Source organism: Epinephelus fuscoguttatus, linkage group LG2, assembly GCF_011397635.1.
Source record: "Epinephelus fuscoguttatus linkage group LG2, E.fuscoguttatus.final_Chr_v1".
NCBI lineage: Eukaryota > Metazoa > Chordata > Actinopteri > Perciformes > Serranidae > Epinephelus > Epinephelus fuscoguttatus.
In genome coordinates, this window is record NC_064753.1 from 11,685,858 (window position 1) to 11,703,521 (window position 17,664).

The 17,664-nt window shown below is 42.7% G+C and overlaps 1 protein-coding gene across 1 annotated transcript; it reads left to right on the top strand.

Annotated features, from left to right (window-relative positions):
* The first annotated feature begins 1,547 nt into the window (after positions 1-1,547).
* Positions 1,548-17,460, top strand: lrp3 (low density lipoprotein receptor-related protein 3). Its single transcript, XM_049602308.1, is given in 8 exon segments — positions 1,548-1,695; positions 1,698-1,775; positions 7,846-7,984; positions 8,066-8,271; positions 8,931-9,547; positions 9,889-10,361; positions 10,696-10,828; positions 12,395-17,460. Coding segments are annotated over 8 exon segments (2,586 nt in total). The 5' UTR covers positions 1,548-1,628; the 3' UTR covers positions 13,268-17,460.
* Positions 17,461-17,664: the final 204 nt, after the last annotated feature.

Consider the following 17,664-nt stretch of genomic DNA (forward strand, 5'->3'; position numbering starts at 1 on the left):
TACACACAGGGATAACAAATATAGGCATTAAAATAAAAACACAGGAGTAAAATGATGATGTAGCCCCAGGACTACCACAGAGAGCTGTTATGACAGTAGATATGCTTATGATGGTAGTGCACAGGGAGTTGACAGTGCAGGTATTGCAGTGTGAGGTTATAACAGGAAAATCTCCACAACAGATCCACCAGATCTGCACTTCCAGGTCCAGCTCCATCAGCCAGTTATACTTTTCTGTCAGAGCTTCTAAACTATAACGATCTCCCATCTGAGAAAAGAAACTGCAACACATATCACACCTTCAAACAAAGGCTCTAGACCTGTTTTTTGGACAATCAGACCTGTGAACATTTGTTTTTTTTCTATTCTATTCTATTTTTTGGGCATTTTTAAGCCTTTAATTGATAGGACAGATGAGCATGAAGAGGGGAGAGAGAGAGGGAGAGACATGCAGCAAAGGGCCACAGGCTGGAGTTGAGCCCGGGCCGCTGTGGCAACAGCCTTGTACATGGGATGCCTTCTCTACCACCAAGCCACCGACGCCCCAGACTTGTGAACATTTCTAATCAACACAATACATTGCTCACTGTAACACTGCTATTGTTATTTATGGTTAACCTGCTGCTAACTTGCTTTATGTCCTTGCCCGCTGCCAAGCAACCAACTCTCTATTTTATTAACAGCATAGCCAACTTTCTGATGCATTGAGTGCATTTGACCATACATGACTTTTTTTAAAATCTATTTTTACTTTCTGTTGCTGCTCTGTATGTCTAAATGTAATGCTAATCTGTGTGTTGGTGCTTTATGTTGCTTTCATGTCTGTTTGTGCTAACATGCTGTTTGTTGTTGTTGTGTTATTGTATTGTACTGGTGCTCTGCTGCTGCTTGTTGCTTTGCATGGCCTCTTCTCTGTCTTGACAATTTGTAATTGCTGTCGTTAATACTGTCTTTATGCTGTCTTTGTCCTGTGAAATTTCCTGGGATTTTTTAATTAATTAATTAATTAATTTTTTTTAATCCTTTTATTGGATTTCAAAGCATCTTGCCAAAGGACTGCAGCTGAAAATTAACCAGCTGGCTAACGCTGTCACATTTCCAGAAATGTTGATTATTGTGTGTTTTCCTTATGAATAAATAAATCTAAATCTTTTATTTATTTATTTATTTATTTACACTGATCAACAAAAACTTGCCTCATTATTTTGTGGTTTATATGTATAATTAATTTTGACATCACATATTTTTTGGCTCAGTTTTAGAAAATTCAGACATCTACTCTAATTGAATGTTTTGCAAACATTTGAGAGGAGACATATAAACACATCTGCAGATTGCCCTTTTCTGAGCATAATACAGGAAACACACTGCTGATGTTTAGTTAATGACATATTACTTGGATAAAGGTTTGTAAGTAGTAGCCTAATCCATGTACGTCCTGAAAATGTTGTTAAAAGCAGACCATGGTTAAGGATTGGTGATTAAACATGGCTTTTATTTTGAAGACATAAACCGGAAACGGTGTGGTTTCCCTTGGCTACCTTGACTCTGCTGTCTTGGCCACCGCTGCAAAGGACACAATGCTTCTCCACGGTGAGGACCCTTCGGTGTGTCGGAGCTGAACACAGATGCGGGGAGCTTCTCCGGAGGACACAGATGTCCGACAAAGCGTGGAGAGAGTGTCCGAGATAAGAGCAGAAGTCCCCGGCGGACCATGGTGCTGAGGGAGCTGCTGCTGGGACTGCTGTGGTTCCGCTCGGCTCTGCTCTGTGCAGGTGAGGAACAACAATGCATCTGCTCTAATGTTTACATGGACAGCTGTGCACTTATTTATCTGTGCTGTTCATCCTGATGGAGACATGTTTGTGTGCAGGAGGTTCAAACAGGCAGTAACATCCAGTGAGTAGATTTTATATGTGTTGGTGGTTGTTTATTATCATCTGAGGTCTTGTAGTTTATAAAGCTTCTAACATCACTGTCACAGCAGAGCTCTCATATAAACCTAATGTTCACACCCGGGTAGCTGTGGCTGATATTTAGCTCTGCTCTGTCCTGTGTCTCTCTGATAAAGTGTTGAGACAGATGAAGACTGAGGTGTTTTCATCGTTGGGAGAATCTGAGGCTATCATGCTATGCAGAAACCCGCGGGGGTATCGATCTGTGGTGGCTAAATGATCAGGGTTAGTGTGGAAACATGGATGCTCTTTCACAAATGTGATGCTGCTATCAGCATTACATCACTGCTTCTCTGCAGCCAGTCAGCCCCCCCCCCACCCCCCACCCCACTCCACCCCCTCTGTTATCATATCCTGCACTCTATTGGCATGAAGATAAAGCAGATGGCTGCCAAGCAGACAAACGGGGGTCAAACTGTTTCACATTTCAGAGGTGTGTGTGTGTGGGGGTACCCACACACACCATCCCATCAAACACACACCATCCGAAACACGTGTCAGTACTTGTTTTGGCACCTTTTCATACACAAAGTATAGTCTCTGTCTCTGACACATAGAGCAGTGTAGCTGCAGGGCTCTATAGCAGAACATCTCATGTTTGTGTCAGTGAAGAATCACACACAAGATTCACACGATGCATTAAAAGCTCCAGGCAGTTGTTACTGTGCAGCATTTTGATCTGACAGAGATCTTCGTCAGACATCACTGATTCTTCTTCAGTTTGAGTTTTGATCCAGCATCTGCAGGATTTTGGATGTGCATACCCTACACCCTGTGTGTCTGTGACAGCAAAGCAAACTCTTTATTCATACTCATTTTGTAGACATTCTTCTAGATCTTCAAGGGATTAAATATTGTTTTTGAAAACAACACAGATGAAAAATTGGAAAGGATTATTACAGCAACACTTTATCCAACTGATGCAATGAGGAACACCTACTCAGTGTACTCTGCTTCATTTCAGGTTTGAAGTTTTTCTAGTTGATGTTATTTTAGATTTTTTAACCACTTCATCTCAGAGCGGAATGTTTTACTTGTTTGTCCACTATATTTATTTAACAGCTATATTTACTAGTTTCTGTGGGGTTTAAGATTTTACCTAAATAATATACTACTCACAAGGATCATTTTCTGCATGAGCACTTTTATTTTTGATATTGTGGGTACATTTTGCTTATGGTAGCCTAGTTATGCACTTTTGCTTAAGTAAGGTTTTAAATTCAGGACTTTTACTTTGAAAGGAGTGTTTTGTTGTTGTTGTATGGGTACTTTTACGTAGAACTGCAATAAGTTGTCAACTATTAGATTAATTGCAAATACTTTAATAATCAATTTATCGGTTTGAGGAATTTTTTAAAGAAAAAATTCTCTGACTCTAGCTTCTTAGATGTGAATATTTCTGGTTTCTTTACTCCTGTATAAACGTAAACTCAATATCTTTGGTTTGTTGAGAAAACAAGACATTTGAAGACATCATTGTGACGAAACAGAGACCAAACAACTAATCGACAAATTCATCGACAGTGAAAATAATCATTGGTTGCAGCCCTACTTTTACTGAAGTAAAAGATCTGAATACCTCTACTGCTGACTTTTATTAATAATCTTTTTAAGAAATCAGAAAAACTGATTCACTTATATTAAATCTCCTTTGAGTATTTTCATGAACTTGTTGGCAGCGTAACTCATTGCTTTAGGTTACTGGAAGAGTAAAACAGTCCATAATAAGAGCGAGGTGTAGAAACTTCAGTCAAGGAAAAAGCTGCAGTGCATTCTGGTCCTTTGAGCAACTATGGGTAGAAAGAGTAGTCATTTATATTTGCTGCTATGATGAGAGTTTTTAACATTTGACAGGTCTGTGGCAAAGCAGATCATGGTTAAATGGTTGAATTTTGTTCAGCCAACAAACCAATCAGAATCAGAAATACTTTATTGATCCCCGAGGGGAAATACCAACCAATACCAACCTGTTTACCTCTGATGCTACATTTAAGCACAAAGATGAAACTAAACACCGCTGAACTCCAACAGGTTACTTTGGCAAACTTTGATTTTGAGTTTGGAGGCAGAGGAAGTAGCAATTACAGATAATAATTTGTGAAATACAGTCATAGCTGTGCTCAGAAACTCGTCGCACCAAACAGCAGCATAGTGCAGCTCTACTTTACAGACTTCTCGGTCCAGTTCAGTTTGACATCTGTGTATTTGTGTTTGTGTGTGTGTGCTAAGGTAGCTGTGTCTGCGTAGTCGATATCCATCACTGAGCTCTAAATGATTCCTACTCCCGCCCTCTTCTTTCACTCTGCTGACTTAACTGATTCATCAATAAAGCCTGAAACAAACACACACACTCAGCAGAAGTGAGCAGAGTCTCTGCTGTGTGACCATGTTGGCTAATCATTGTTAAGCAGTGCAGCTGATGTTCTCTCTCTGTGGGTCTGCTTAATTAACAGGCTTGTTAGACAGCTTCTTCTTACACGTGTGTCATGGCCACTGTGGCATTAAGCTGTAATGAGATGATTAATAAGAGCAGCTTTATATTCTTGTTCTCAGCATAAGAAGGAAAATGAAATCCATCCCACTGATGTTACATTTACGTCACAGTTTAACTGTCTGTTTTAACACAGACTCCTCAGAAATCTAACTGTGATCCTGATGCCTTTATTTATTACAAAACAATAGCACCCATTGCCTGCACTCCGTAGATGTCTGTGTCATTCCTATTGCTCTCCTCTGCCACCTCACACTGTGTGTTGTTCCCTGGAGCAATGGTGCGATGGCAGCAGCGATGTTGTTGCCTTGGCTGCCAGTTTGGTGCTGCTTCTGTTTTAGCCCCCATGTGATCAGCACAGAGCTTCCCTGAAAGGCACTAAGGTCATTTGTCTTGTCGAGGCATTGTTTTAGGGTTTTTGCACCGATTTAAACTGTACGCATGTTTGTATAACACAGCAGCGATGCAGTAACGTCCTTTAAAGCGTTAATGTTCTTGGTGCTGGCATGCTAAGGTCATGACAAATTCTGCTCAGGAGTTTGAATCAAGGTACTAATGCGAGTGAGTGGAGTGTGTGTGCAGTGTTCTGGCAGTAGCAGTATGGTTCCTGCTGAGCATGCATAATTCTCAGTTCATCATGAATAAAGGAACAGACCATATCTCTCTCGTGCAAGGTAGTGTAGTTTTCCTCTCAAGAATTCAAGATGATAAGGATGCCTCATGGTTACACAAAATGCTCGGTAAGAGAAAGGTCACGTTTACAGATACTGTGTGATATGTATGCAGAGTTCTGTATTTCCCTTTCTGTTAACATATCCCTTGAAAAGACCAAAACCAACAATGAATTAATCCTTGTAACAAGTATTTTCCGTGCAGCTACAGTAAAGCCTTATATGAGCTCCACTGTTGTCCAAAAACTATTAAAAACACATCAGTGGGCTACACTGTTGCCCACTGGTGTCTTTATTTTAACTCATTTCCTCATACACCATTGTGCTGCTGGAAATTACTCACGCGCCACCAAGTATATATTAAAGTGCAGCTGAAAACCATCCACATAAGACGCTCTATATACACTTGTTTGAGCAAGGCAATAATTATAATGTGTACTGGAGGGGACAAATCCCCTCCTTCAATATTTAAACATGCTAAAAAAGTGCCTCCCAGTGTACTGATAAAAAAATATAAATTAAACTAGAATTACCACTTCATGGTAGTATGCCTCTGTGAACCAGTCAAGTTGCAGTTTACATCCATGTCTGTCCAGACTCATATGTCGTTATGGCTGAAGACAATGCTTCAAATATGGATGATGCAGCAAAGCAGCTAAAAATTCTAAAACATGGATGCTCACACACATCTTCAACCAGCCAGCACAGAAGATCTATACAATCACCACAGGTTTAACGTGGGCGCCCAAGATTAGAGTCACCAATTCAGTATCTGACCAGATGTCTCTCCTTCTGTTCCTTAGTTATGGTGTTGATTAATGGCCAGAAAAGTGTTTTATGCAGAACATTATGATGTCACAGAGAAGTTGACCTTTGAACTTTTGGATCTAGAATGTCATCACTTCATCATTTTATCCTATTAGACATTTATGTAACATTTTTGCAATGATTAGCGCATGAATTCTTGAGTTATGGCCAAAAACATGTTTTGTTAAGTCACAATGACCTTGAGTTTTCACCTTTGACTACCAAAATCTATTGAGTTCATCGCTGAGTCCAAGCAGGCGTTTGTGCCAAATTTGAGATATTGTGTTTACGAGACTGAGACAGATACAAGGTCACAGCGACCTTGACTTGAAGTTATTATTATGACTACTGGTGTTAGTGCAGTTCTGTGTGGGGGTTGTTTATGGTGTTGCTGTACCCCAGTGGAAGCCATAGCATGACTGCTGTGGGTACAGCCAGGTCCCCAGGATAGCCACTCAGCCTGGCAGCCAATTTTTCCTAGTGGCCACTCTCAGTACTGCAGCAAAAAAATCCCCCTGCAGGCCAAAAAGCATTTTCCCCAAAGACCACCATAATAAAAAGCCCCTTTTAAATAGGAATTGTGCAGATTTGCAGGAAAGCCCAATCAGTCTTCGTTCAGCGTTGGCAGTATAAAAACAAAATCGGGGAGTGCAGCGAAATGCCACCTGCCTTTTTTGTTCATACAGAATGGGCCTTTTTCGGGGCAATGGGGGGTGTGAGCTCAACACCCAAATACTCTGACACAAATCGAAATACAGCCAGTCGAGCCATCCCCTGCCACTCCTGCTGTTGTGGTCGTTCACATCATGAAACTTTTTCTTCACATTCTTTAACTTACTAATGATTTGTGCCTTGCTCCGAGGGAAGCCGCAGCTGGTCAGTCTGCGCAATTCTTTGTCTCCCCAGTTGCTCATGTTTACAGTGTCTGTCACGTTTACGTTTCCCTCTTGCTACTAGCTGCTCATTCCTGCTATCAGCTGTTTCCTGTTAGTCCACCGCCAGTGGGTCGCATGTGCAGCGTCATCAACAGCTCCTCCCACAAGTCATCAACAGCCCCTCCCACAAGTCATCAACATCCCCTCCCGTGGCGGAAGGGTGCCTCGTTCTTTTTAAACCAAAAAGGTTTTGCCAATATGTTTACCCCTACGCGGCGGGAAATTGGGCACCTCGGATCAACTCGCCAATCCGGCTCTGTGTGTCTAAACACTCGCAGCTTGCTGGCAAAATGGCCCAACATTCGCCAAAAATCTGGCAGTGTAAAAGGGGCTAGTGAGACGTCTGTAAAACTGTTGACACCTCGAACTGCAAACAAGGTTAATTTACCATGGTTGTTTTATGTTTGTAAAACTTTCCCAAAGCCAAGAAAAGTTATTTAAAAATCTGTGATGTCATCACAATGTAAAGTCTAGGGAGTCAAGTGGAAATTCGCCAGCTGGACAGATCGTACTGCGGATATTCAGTGGGCCTCGTACCACAGAAGAAAACCCAGAAGCTAGAAGCTAACATTAGCATCTACATTGGAATGAAAAAGGTGCCATCTTGGTGTCTGGTATCTAGTTATTATTAAAATCTATGGTGTACAATCAGTATCAAACACTGTACTGTCTCTGTGTGTCTTTACTGTCAGATTTATTAGAAACTGGAAAACTAGAATGTAATACAAGTGTTATGTAGCCCATATCACTGTCAGTTGTGATAGTTTTTAATGTTATGAAAATGATCATTTTATGGATGGTTTTCTTTTCACAATTCCATGCTAAATTCAGAAGAACACTTCCTAGCATACCATCCGTACATTAGCTAGCAAACAGCCCATACATTCTGAGCATATTCCACTCCGACACGTAAACGTCCACTAAATGATAACGTAGACTGGCCTCACTAATGCGTGTGCTCCCATCTTCTCATCCTTGTCACCCAGCAGGCTGCAGTGAGCGAGTGGAGGTCCACACAGAGCGGAGGGGTGTGATCTACAGCCCCTCCTGGCCTTTAAACTACCCACCTGGAACCAACTGCAGCTGGCATATCCAGGGAGGTCAAGGAGAGGTCATCACCATCAGGTAGAACCCTGTCACACATACAGTACACACATGACCTTTGTTGTGGAGTAAGCACCTGAAAGCATCCTTCTTCTGCTCTAGCTTCCGGAACTTTGATGTGGCGGAGTCAGGAAGTTGTTTGGGAGACTGGCTCCTGCTGACTCCTTCGAGGAACGGGGAATCCAGGCTGTGTGGCTCCATGCTGCCTCCGCCCTTCATCTCTACCAGGGGGCGTGTTTGGCTCTATTTCCACTCTCAGGCCAACGGTACTGGGCAAGCACAAGGTTTTCGCCTCTCCTACATCAGAGGTAAGCAGGACAAAGGAGGATATTTACTACAATGACTAATGCCCTCTTGTGTGTCATTATGGCAGTATTTTGTATTCCTGTATGGCTTGTATAGAAATATGTTACATTATCACTAGACATTGTTGGCTCTACTTAGGCTGCTTGCTAGGCCTGTCACGATAAGTACTTTTATTACACGATATATTGTCACAGAAATAACTGGAATAAACCATATTATTGTCATTTTAACACCATTTTATACTGAGAAGAGCATAGTAATGCAACTACACCCTTTCAAAGAGCACTGAACTTTTAATTAGACTAGAAATGACAGCAAAATGTGTCTTAGCTTTCAGTATGGCCCAGCAAATGACTATGAGGGCTGGGACACTGGATCAGGATTTATATGAAGTCGGACAGAAAGTACTAAAATTAAAAGTGGGGATTAGCTGCCAGACTGTGCTGAAGAACATTAAATCCATCAGGGAGTGATTGTTCTTACAGTAGTGACAATGACGTGCCTTTGTTTAGGCAAACTGTTTGTATATGTTTTGGAGGGATGTCACTGAAGACTAATTACATCGTGTATTATGGAAATCACTATTGATTGTGTTGTTGCGCTCAGCTAAATGCGAGCATGTCAGTTTGTGTTGCAGTCTGTCATTTTCTCTCCTCTGTAGGTCACCTGGGCCAGAGCAGCTGTCAGTCAGATGAATTCCTGTGTGGGAATGGAAAGTGTCTTCCTCGCTCCTGGAAGTGCAACGGTCAGGATGAATGCGGCGATGCCACAGACGAACGCAGCTGCTCCCCCCCTCCCACTGAAGCTCGGCCTGGCCTCTGCCCCTTTGGCTCCCTCCCGTGCACTGAGGCTCAGTCCACCCGCTGTCTACCTGCTGCCCTGCGCTGCAACGGAGCCCGTGACTGTCCTGATGGCACAGATGAGCTGAATTGCCCTGACACCACCTGTGGCAAACGTCTAGGGAACTTCTACGGGTCCTTTGCTTCCCCAGATTTTTTCCGGGCTAACAGGAGCGCCGCCGTAGAGCTGAGGTGTTCGTGGTCACTGGATACTCAGGATCCCAAGCCCATCGTGCTGCAGCTGGACCTGCAGCTGGGACCTGGAGACTCGCTGCATGTCTACGATGGCCTGCTGCAGCGTGCAGAGCACCTCTTACAGGTGTTGTCATATCATAACAACCGGCGCCCTGCGCTGTTGGAGTCAAGTCGGGGACAGATGAGTGTTTTGTACATGGCTCAGCCTCACAGCCCTGGACATGGCTTCAACGCCACATACCAGGTACTGCAAGCTGGGAATACTGCATCCTACTTTTCAGAAAACTTGTTCCACTGTCCTCAGATTTAAACCCTTCATTCATCTCCACCTGTCTCTCCTGGCTTATAGTTTAAACCTTCTTCTTTATGCTTCTCCATCCTCTCCATCTCTCTGTCAGTAGTGGATGTTTGAAACATACTTTTTTCACCATTTCTGTCTACATTTAGAATCAACACTTTTCTGATTAGTATGGCTGGAAGATAGAGGAGCTGTTCTGTTTCTGCAGAGAACGCCATCAATCAAGCAGAGTACAAGTTGTCCTCTCTGTGTCTAGACAGTGATGTATTTCTCCTCAACCCACTCAGGTCAAAGGTTACTGCTTTCCTGGCGAGCATCCCTGTGGCAGCGATCAGGGCTGCTACTCTGAACGCCAGCGTTGTGACGGCTACTGGCACTGTCCATCTGGCCGTGACGAGGAGGCCTGCCCGACGTGTCCAGTGGGTGAGTTTCCCTGCGAGGGTGGCACTGGAGTGTGCTACCCAGCCTCTGAGCGCTGCAACAACCAGAAGAGGTGCCCGGATGGGTCGGATGAGAAAAACTGTTATGACTGCCAACCTGGAAACTTCCACTGTGGGACGAACCTGTGCATTTTTGAGACGTGGCGGTGTGACGGCCAGGAGGACTGTTTAGACGGGAGTGATGAGAGGGACTGCCTGGCAGCGGTGCCCAGGAAAGTGATCACGGCTGCCCTGATCGGCAGTCTGGTCTGCAGTCTCCTGCTAGTTATTGCCCTTGGCTGTGCCCTCAAACTCCACTCCCTCAGAAGCAGAGAGTACAGGTAGGGACACCTCTGTCTCTGTATCCAGTATTACTGGTCCCCCACTTACACTACTGTCTCACCTAGTGTACTCATTTATTTCATCGCTTTGAATTATTCAGAGCTTTGTTTCTGAATAAATCTACCACCATAATATCTCCGACATGTGGGTCCAAGAGCACAATGATACTGTTATAGCATCTAATTGCTGTTGATGGTGCAGAGGCCACAGGTTTCTTCAGAACTAATACTGTTCTCCTAAAACTCGCTCACTCTCTGACTACATCACTTAAGTTCTTTCTCTTTTCTTCTGTCCTGCCATCTGTCTGCTCACCTTGCTCTCTTTATCTTACAGAGCTTTTGAAACTCAGATGACTCGCATGGAGGCGGAGTTTGTCCAGAGAGAGGCACCCCCTTCGTATGGTCAGTTAATCGCCCAGGGGCTCATCCCTCCAGTGGAGGATTTCCCAGTGTACAACCCCACCCAGGTACTGCATTCACACACAATAATGCACTCTGGACCTTCAAACTCAGGATTTGTGCATAACTGGTGTGACCAGCTAATTTTTTGCAATTTTGGTAACCACGAGCAGCAGTGCAATCCTGATGCAGACAATGTTAGTCAGTATCTCTTTGAACTCAATTTCTGTTTCAGTAAACACTGTAATGCCTGTGTGAGCAAAACCAATATTTTGTTATTTACACAAAGGAAAAGCTAACACTTTGAAAAATAAGTTTGTTTTCTTTCTTGTCGTGAGTTAGATGTTGACTCAGTTCTTATATCTTTATGGTAAATATCAAGCTACAGCAGCCATTTAGCTTAGCTTTACATAAGGTGTGGAAGCAAAGGAAGACAGATAGCCTGGCACTGAGTGGAGGAAACAAAATCCGCCTACCAGCAAATGAGGGGTTTGAAAACTATCAATACACTTGAGTTTTGCAATATTTTGTTTTCATTTTGTTTTTATCAATTTGTAAGTAATAGTTTATATACAAAAGTTTGTGACAGTGGTTCATTTGTGTTGTGTTTAAACCCTCAACCTCTGCATCTCTTAGTGTTGTAATCTGTTTTCAGCTGTTCGACTCTTCCACCCCAATGTTGCATCAGTAACATAAACACAAAGAACACCAGCCTATGAAACAGACAGAATCATAAAGGGTGCCCCGCTAGTGTTTACAGTTTCCCAAAAAAATTAGATTTAAAAGTCACAATATATTGCAATATATTGAATCATGAGCCCTATATTGAGCCCGATGTGCATATCACATCGCCAGATTCTTGCCAATACACAGCCCTACAGCACATCTAAAGATCCCACATTAACACATTATATCTTGTTTGTACCATAGACTGCATAAAAAAATGGTTGCCATCTTGGATTTTTAGTGCCATATTTGGGCAAGAGGGTGGAAATAACCCTAACAGTAGCTGCTAGCTTAGTTAGAATGGTGGCTAACTGTGATAATGCTAATGCTAATTTTTGATGTCGAAAAACAGGCTTAAAACCATTAAAACACATGTACTTACCAGAAATAATGAACACTCAACTCCTTAGAAGGTCTTTTAGTACAACCAAACACTGAAAAAGGTGACCACAACAGTAGGCCTACAGTTAACTTTCTTTAACTGAAAATGCGCTGATATACTTTGAGAAACTGGGGTTACACCATGTTTACATGACCTAGTCAGTGTTGTTGCTACGGTAGCAACGTAGTAGGGGACAGCATTTATGAAATGTATACAGATGACTTATATAAAAATTCAGCCCCTGTGCAGTTGTCAAGAATGGGAAAATTAGCTAAAGACACATTGCACCAGGCTGTAAACATGTTCATTTGTGTTGTAAATTTGGGCATTTTAACATGGGACTCTACGGGGGGTTAACTCGCTTTTAGAGCCAGCCTCAAGTGGACAGTCAGGGAACTGCAGTTTTTGACACTTGCTTGTTTTTCAGCCCTGGAGTTTGTTGCTTGGTTTGTACTTCACAGTTAGATAGAAACAGAGTTATATTTTCTCTGTGTCTTCTTCTCCGTTTGCCCTTCCCCTCCTCCAGGCCTCCGTGTTACAGAACCTGCGGTTGGCGATGCGCAGACAGATCAGACGTCACTCGACTCGGCGCTCCACCTCTTCCTCCTCTCGTCGACGTCTGGGACATCTGTGGAGTCGTCTGTTCCGCAGTGGAGGGCGAACTAGAGGCCATGCCCCCCTGCTTGACTCCCCTGGACCCACACAAATCACACTTGGGCTCCACAACTACCGAACTGTGGGTGTGCAAGGGCCTCAGGCAAGGGCCAGGTCTGGAGCTGTGCTCGGTGATGAGGCTGATGTAGTGCCGGGCTCTTGCTGCTCAGCCAACATGGACTCACAGCCCTGCACGCCAGAGAGTCCTGCATCACCTCTCTCTTCACAGTCAGTGGACAGTCCAGAGGAGGAGGAACTGTCACCTGTCAGCAGGGACAGCAGCAGGGCCCCACAGTCCGAGCCCTCCACCCCTGTTCAGAGTGAGTCCTCAGCCCATAGCAGAGCCCCTCTCACTCCCCAGGAAGACTCTGTACCCCCGTGCCACCCCAGGGCATCTAGGAAACTAGTTCTGGAGCTCGCTGTCAACCTAAAGGGTGTTTCCTTGAGACGTTACTCCCCCTTGGGGCCCTTGTCCCCTATCTCACCCCCTGTGTTCTCCAGCAGCTCCCAGACACCCACAACCCACCCTCACTCCCAGGGGCTCGAGGTGACCACACCCTCTGAGTCCTCGTCCTCCTCTGTGAAAGCAGAGGACTGCAACAGCCACTTTACTGTGGACGTGCCAAGCAGGGAAATAAGAAGCAGGGATGAGAGGAGGAGAGAGGGCAAGAGCAAGCTCTGCAGGTTCAGCAGGACCCTCAGTGATGAGGGAGGAGATTCAGGGAGGGAGACAATGTCATGCTGAAGAGTTTAGGAAAATACTCTCCGTCCCCTCACTCTGTTGAGACCTGGCGTCAGCAATATCCGCTCTGCTAAAGTGTCCTTGAATGTGTCCCAACCAGATTCAGAGGTGTGAGAGAAGTACGTCAGAATATAATTCGCTCATGTCCACTCAACACTTTAAGTGCATAAAAATTTGCATATGCACCAAATTATGCACATGCAGTGTTTTGCTAAGATGAATAAAACCAGCGTTGGTTGTGCTTATGGTCTGTGTTGTACAGTAAATCTCTTTGTCAAACAGGAGCTTGATGTTGACTCCCACAATTAAATGCAAACAAATGCCCCTGTTTAACCTGTTTGGACACAAACTCATCATGAGCCTGTTCCAGAAAATCAAACTCAGTTCTGGCCACCAGTACCAATACAATATTGGCATCATGTCCTTACGCCAAAGCAGCCTTTGTGTCGTTAACCCAGAGCCATTATGCACCGCTATATACTGTGAACCATGAAAGCCTGTTTAGTGATCCAATATAAATTTACCTGATTAATGATCCTATAATCTGACTTATTCCTATTTTACTGTAGGAGGTGGTGTTTTTATTATTGTATGAGACTTCTATAAAGTCAGTTGGCTGTCGCATTGAAGGATAACAATAGGGATATTATATGTTTTTGTTTTTAACAAATCAAATGAAAAGGCCAAAACAAATGCTTACAGACTTCACCAGTCTGTGTGTATACTTTAACTTTTAAAAAAGACAAAATAATTTCCTAAAATGACAAGGAGTTTTCATGAAACGTTATTCAAACAGGAGTAAGTGCAAGTAGTAGTGTTTTCAGCTGCGGATTAATACACGCGTGGCGCTCTAGTGAGTATTTGCGGCAGTAGGACGATGTGTGTGTGTGTGTGATGTGTGTGGTCATGATAATGAGGCTACTGATGTGGTTTTTTTAAATAGTTTTGAGACAACACTGAAGCTCTACAACACAGAGGTATAAACTATATCAGGCTACACAAACAATACTTGTCAGCAGAACTGATACATTGTTGGTTTTGGCCTTTTTCATGGGATTTGCTAACAGTACGAAAACATAAAACATCACCAGACCTTCTTTTTAAACACAAATTTGATGCACAAAAGTTTGACATTTTGGGAAATACAAGAAATTTTAGCTTTCTGGCAGAGAGTTAGGGCCCTCACACCAAGCCAAAGGTCGGCTGTTGATCAATGTCGGGACATCGGTGAGCATCTGTCGCCCTACTTTTTGTGGTGTGTCTCTCACTGTTGGCCCTCGTCAGCCCTAGTCAGCCTTTTTTGGACAATTCAGCATGTTGAATCAGCATTGGAGATGGCAGAGCCCATTGATGAATGAAATCACTCTGATTGGTTGTTCAGCTCAGCACATGAGAAGAGAAATAAAAGTGAGGGAAGCAAACAACTAAGGTCAAGATGGCGAGATATTCTATTTTTTAGCCATCAGGCTAAACGGCTAAGCAGAAATGGTTCATTGTTTGTGTCACTGTTCCCTAAGGCACAGTAATATGCTTTGGTTATTTTTTTAACATTGGGTTGTGTTGTTAATGTGCTAACTGGCTAACTAGCATCTTAAAATAGTCCTGTCAGTCCTCCGATTTCCCTTTTTGAATGACAAATACAGACTAACCCTTCCTGCTTGTGTGATGAGTTATTTCCTTTCACACAAACGTAGAACGTCATGCTGGTTGGCCATCGGCTGTAGTTTTTGCAGCTTATTCAAGTGTAAATTTTTGGACAAGATTCAGACAATTTGAGGCAATGCAAAAGTTGGCTTCAGTCACCGCCAGTTCTTTGATGTCAGTTTGGTGTGTCTGGGCCTTTATATGAGGAGATCAATGCCACTCTCAGATCTGTCCATAAAATATAAGGCTCCACCCACCAGTCAGTTAGCTTAGCCTAGCTTAGCACAAAGACCGATAAGGTAAAGCAGCCTGACTTTGTCTAAAGGTAGTGAGTGAGCAGGTTCTGTACCTTCAGGTAGAGCCAGGCTAGCATTTTCCAGTTGTTTTCAATGTTTGTGCTAATCTATGCTAATTGGTCGCTGGCTGCAGCCTTGCCTATAGGGATATGTGATATGAGAGTGGTTAAGATCTTGTCATCTAACTCTTAGGTAAAGGCAAATAAGCATATCACCCCAAAAATGTCAAACTGTTCCTTTAACAGTGCAGCGTCATTCAATCATGCTAAACCTCTGTCAGTATTTATTCAACATATACTGTACGTTTCCAGCGCTATTCCTCTTTAGTGATACTTCAGTGACCCCTTTTAAACATGAAGAACTTTTTCTTTATGTTTCATAAGTTGTATGAAATCAGTTTTTCAATTAAGCTTTTTTCTCTTGACATATCATCAGATTCAAAAAGCCAAACTTGGATGTAAAGTGAGGCAGTGCGTCCAAGTATAATGCCCATAACTCTGCTCAGCTCCTCGTCCTCCTCAAATCAAACCCAAACTGTCCTCTAAAGGAAGCCTTCCTCACCTGAATGAACTTGACGTGTGTCTGTGTCTGCTCTGATTTCCATTCAGTGCAGTGAAGATTTTATGTGAATGTCCAGGAAGTGTCGGGAAGAGAGGTTTCACTTCAGAATATCGACTGCTTGTTAAGTCCTGTTCATCACAGCTGTACCTCTGCAGTACTGCTGACTGCACACTGGTCACTGCAGGCGCCTGGACTGCTGGTTTGTTCCATTGGAAATTCATATCTATGCTGTGGAATTTTTACGACAGGATGTTAAATCAAAGGCCTCTATTTTTCAGTCTTCAGCGGAGACCTGTACGAGTCCTACTTTATATTTCTCTCTCTGCCTTGACAAACACTGAACTTGATTGAACTTGATTGCCTGGTGTTTTTTTGTAAAGCTTGTCTCTCTGAGGTGACCCTGGTGACCCTTTACTAATAACTGTTGGACCTCTGAAGAATGTATCACTTTCATTTTTCTTGAAATCAATGGATTTCTCCCTCTTTTACTGCAGGACATTGATACTGAACAGAAAGAGAAATGAGCAGAAGCCAGATGCTGGTTGATTTGTTAGGTTTCTGTACTTAATGCATCGTCTTTTCTGCTGTTTTTCCTTCTTATAGAAGTTTTCTCATGAACGGCTGCTACATGTTATGTGCCATTAGAGATGTCTCCACAAGTAATTCCTGCCTAATGATTTGCTCTGATTCCACTTCACATCAGTTTACTCATTCCAAGCTTTATATATTTTGTGCTTTTTTCCCCTTGTACCTTGTTATTTAAGTTCAAAGCCTGTCTGTCCTTAAATGATTTATGTTTATTAGTTTAGATAGAAAAATCACAAATCTGCAGAATGTATTTCCTTACCTGCTTTGTGATGTACAGAGGTGTGTTAAACTGCCTTAATGGTTTTCCTTGCTGTTGTAAATATCACGGACAGTTTCACAGCCCACTGTTGTGGTTTACATGTTCGAAGAGATAGGATGTGTTTGTGTGTCTGGACACAGCTTTATGATATGACGTGATTGATACAACCGACTGCTCTGGAGTTAAAATGCACTACTGCATCAGGAATCTCTGGGATTATTATGGCAGGGGAGTTAGGGAAAAAGTAACTATATAAATTCAGTGTATTTACCTGTTTATTTAAATCTGTGAAAGTCTTGATGAAATTCATTGCTTTGATATTTTGCAGACTGTACTGACACACTGACTGCTAATGTGGTTAATGTGATGTTTTATTATCTGTCAGCTAAGATCAAGTGTTTCTTTTCTGGGTTTTACTGCTTTGATTAAGTTGTGATGAACTGCTCGGCAGAAGCCATGTCAAGATCTTCTTAACTGTTTTGTCAGTTTTTCTCCTTTGCATTTATTCACTTTATCAAACCCTTTCCAATATGCTGAGTAATAACTGAACTTTTCAAAGGGTTAACACACAGGTAGATACACTGGATCCATGCCACTGGAAAGTAAAGTGCTACTGAACCAGGTTTTCTAAGAATGGCTTACCCTCTCCTTGCTGTTTGATTTTAAAGCTTCTTCCCCGTCAAAGGCTGACGTCAGCGTTAACTGTTTGTATGAAAGCACTTCTATTATTTTGAGAACTATATTTGTATATTTTGTGCTGAAAGAGAAATGCCACCATGATGTTGTGGGGTTTGCTGATCAAAACCCTGTACAGCCTTCTGCTGGTTATTAGTCATTGTTTTCCTGTGCCTGCGATTAATAAACTTCAAGCTCTTTATCATTTACTGAGTTATTTCAGTGTGTGAAATATTTTCAATATGATTTCTGTTTTTGCCTCAAAACACTACTGCCAGTACAACTACCACCATAATACTGGCAGTTTATTACCTGTCATCTATTCATAACATTTTGTTAGTAAGTTGACAGAGCTTGTTTTGTAGTCGTCAAAGGGT